The sequence below is a fragment of the Hordeum vulgare genome, chromosome 7H (assembly GCF_904849725.1).
Source record: "Hordeum vulgare subsp. vulgare chromosome 7H, MorexV3_pseudomolecules_assembly, whole genome shotgun sequence".
In the NCBI taxonomy this organism is placed as follows: Eukaryota; Viridiplantae; Streptophyta; class Magnoliopsida; order Poales; family Poaceae; genus Hordeum; species Hordeum vulgare.
Genome location: NC_058524.1, coordinates 333,676,290 through 333,679,811, shown reverse-complemented (window position 1 = coordinate 333,679,811; position 3,522 = coordinate 333,676,290). Strand labels below are relative to the sequence as shown.

The 3,522-nt window shown below is 53.8% G+C and overlaps 1 protein-coding gene across 1 annotated transcript; it reads left to right on the top strand.

Annotated features, from left to right (window-relative positions):
- Positions 1-741: 741 nt before the first annotated feature.
- Positions 742-1,796, top strand: LOC123407546 (probable trehalose-phosphate phosphatase 7). The gene is made up of 2 exons (XM_045100711.1): positions 742-906; positions 1,032-1,796. Exons 1-2 carry the CDS (start codon positions 763-765, stop codon positions 1,233-1,235), a joined length of 348 nt encoding a protein of 115 aa, XP_044956646.1. The 5' UTR covers positions 742-762; the 3' UTR covers positions 1,236-1,796.
- The last annotated feature ends 1,726 nt before the right edge of the window (positions 1,797-3,522 follow it).

The window sequence follows — 3,522 nt, the reverse complement described above, 5'->3', positions numbered from 1 at the left end:
GGTGGCGGCTTAGCGGTCGCGACGGGGGTGGCGGTGGGCGCGGGAGTGAGGGGGTGGCGGTGGGCGTGGGGGTGGCGGTGGGCGCGGGCGTGGCCGGCGCGGGAGGTGACTGGGCGGGCGCCGTCGGCACGCCGGTGCTTTTCTCCCCCAATTGGTGCCCACATGGCCATATCGATTCAAGCGCCAGGTGAAGACAGCCCCTCTCCCCCGTCGGTCTCCATCCCCAGATCTCTCTCCCCCACCCCCTCCCTCACAACCACCCCGTCCCTCTCCCAGTCTCTCCCACCTCTCGCCCCAGATCCGTCCTGTCCACGCCGAGCGCAGCCTCATCGCCAACGCCGCTGCCGCCGGTCGAGATCCCGCGGTCCCCGGCCACCCCCGACGCGTCGGCGCCGGCGGAGGACGTGCTGCTGCGAGTCCCCCAGCGCAGCCACCCGCTGCCCGCCGACGACCTCTCCCTCCACCGCATCCAGGCCGGAGACACCTCCCTGGCCGCCATCGAGCATGCCGGTCGTGTCAGAGGTGGGCATCACGGTGACCACGGCCACGGCCACGGCGTGCCCCTGCCCGGGGTCGCTGTTCCCGTACCCGCCGCCGCGTGCCGGGATGGCCGTGAGCCGGAAGTGCCTACGGGCGGCGCAGGCGGAGCTTGGCGCGGGGATGCTCAGTGGCCTGGTCGAGTCCATGCGGGCGTCGTCCCCCACGCACGCCAGGGCCGCTGCCGCCCTCGCTGCAGGCGTCGACGACGAGCACGCGGCCTGGATGGCCAGGCACCCCTCCGCCCTGGCCAAGTTCGAGGAGATCGTGGCCGCCTCCAAAGGGAAGCAGATCGTCATGTTCCTTGACTACGACGGCACGCTGTCCCCCATCGTCGATGACCCCGACGCCGCCTTCATGAGCGAGACGGTGAGCCACTCCCTGCCTCCCCTGTTCGCTCTGCTTTCCTTCCTAAATTCATTCCGCCACCATGCGCCTCTGCTCACGACCTGCATGCGGGCACGTTATTAATTTTTCTGATTTGGAATGAGCAGATGCGGATGGCCGTGCGCAGCGTGGCCAAGCACTTCCCGACGGCGATCGTCAGCGGTTGGTGCCGCGACAAGGTACTACACCTGCACCTCCAAGCAGCACCCCTACCAGCAATTAATGAGCTCCCATTGCCATCGTCCACCACCACCACTACCCCTAACCAAACGGAGCCTTCAATTTCGTTTCGCAGGTGTTTGAGTTCGTGAAGCTGGCGGAGCTCTACTACGCCGGCAGCCACGGCATGGACATCAAGCCCCCGGAGATGCTCAGGCGGATCAAAAGGTAGTGCTTTCTTTCCTCAGCTATTCGTATCACATAAATGTGTTCCTATTTGCTCATGCAGACTTATTAATCAGTGGGATTGTGATGAGTAAATGCTTCAAGGTTTGGGCACATCACAGTTCATAGTTAGATTGTATTACTTGTTTAAATCGTGATGCAAAGTGCGATCATGTGTATCTTATTTCGATTCATAATGAACTCCCATTGCCATCGTCCACCACCACCACTACCCCTGACCAAACGGAATTCTTGATGCGTTTTTGTTTGTCCCGACCGATTTATTGTTAAGATTAATTACGCTTCAAGCATCCGATCTATGGCTTTCTAGAGTAAGCACAAGCGGAACTCAGTAATAGAAAATCTGAAAGTTCTTAACTAATCATTAATTGGATAAAATAAACAAAATGCCACAGTTACCAATAGGCTTGTTTGAACAACAGATATAGTTCAACGGATGAAAAAAAATGGAAGGCCATAAAATTGGCTTCTTACACGATGGTTGGGTGGTCTGTAGGTTGGGTTCGTCAGAATGGTTTGCACCAAGCCAGAGCGGAACATGGACATGTCCTTCACCTTCCACAATAGCAACATCATGAATCGCATACTATTGAGTTCCAGATGTATATTAGAGGTACAATTTTCATGTTTTGCATTGTGGCCTTGTGGGTACCATTGCTGGATGTTGACTTGACTGTGTGATTTATCAAATGATATAAGTTTATTCTTTATTAGAAATAAATAATGTAGGTTGTTATCACAGTGTAGGCGCCAAGCAAAATTCAGTAATTAGAATTATGTACTATCTTAACCATTGCTGATTTATTAAATAACTATTTGAAAGATAATAGGGGCCGGGAAATACAGTCATACTGTTTAGTCTATAACGCTTGCTAATCATTATACTTTAATGTAGTTTCTTGTCTCCTACCACAGTTGAAGCAATTAAATATGAGATCCGCAACTATATAACCATCTCCGTCTAACCAACCATATGCAAAAAATTATACGTCTTTCGCAAAAATAAACAACATTATACGTAATCCGGGAGGTATATTTAGTTCTCGCTGGGCATATTAATATGATACTTCACTACTGGCATTTGGCTACAATTGAGATGTTACCATAGTTTTTTGCTGTCTTTTGAGAGTATAAAGTTATGTAAAGTGCATCTTTCCAATCCTCGTTTTTGGTCTGCCTTGATTGCTGCTAGACTGTGATGACGATTTGATGTGGTTTGATTTTATCCACCTCCGAGCGACGGATCTGATTTCTTATTGTTTCTGCCGTGCAACCTTAGGTGGTGGTGGTGGTGTCCCCACCATGGGCAAGCAGAAGGCGGCCATGGCCGGCAAGCCCGACCCCAAGAACACCCGCCATGCCCTCGGCGACATCGGCAACATTGAGGCCAACAACCAGCGCGCCCCCTGGGCGACATCGGCAACGTCGTCAACCTCCTCGCGGCTGAAGGGTAAGGAGGAGAAACCCACTACCCAATCCAGTACGACCCCCTTCTTCTTCCTGTGGATCTTCCGCTAATGGTGCCTTCTTAGAAACAGGAAGCCGCAGCTACATGAGCCCGCGAACCGCCCCGTCACGAGGAACTTCGGCGCCCAACTCCTCAAGAACGCCCAGGAGAAGGCCAAGAACCCGGTGGCGAGACCTGCGCTGCAGAGGGCTCATGTCAAGCCCGTCCCTCCTCCACCAGAGCACGTGATCGAGATCAGCTCCGATACCGACGTGACCAAGTCGGAGGCCGACAGCGTCAACTCCGTCCGCAAGTACTGAGGAAGAAGGTGGTCACCACCCTCAGGCACGTGCTCTCGGTACGCTCAAAGGTGCGCGCGTCACCCGTCAACAGCCAAACACTAGCTTCCTAAACATGTGCGTGCAAAGAGTCTGATTTGATTCTGATCCACCATTACAATGCCAGTTTGCACCTGGAATCACGGAAGAACCACTGAACCAGAGATCCAGGAGTCCAGGACATCGACAAGCTTGACTGCGGCAGCCAGCTCGCCGTCGTTGATTACATCGAAGATATCTACAAGTTTTACAAGTTTGCCGAGGTAAGACCATCGACTCCCCCTTGATAGCAAGTAGTGGGATGTCCCTGCTCTGCCACAGAACTTCTGAATCTGACGGTGTTGTTTCCATCCATGCTCTGTTGACAGAATGACTGCCGAGCCGGAGACTACAGGGGCTTGTAGGTGG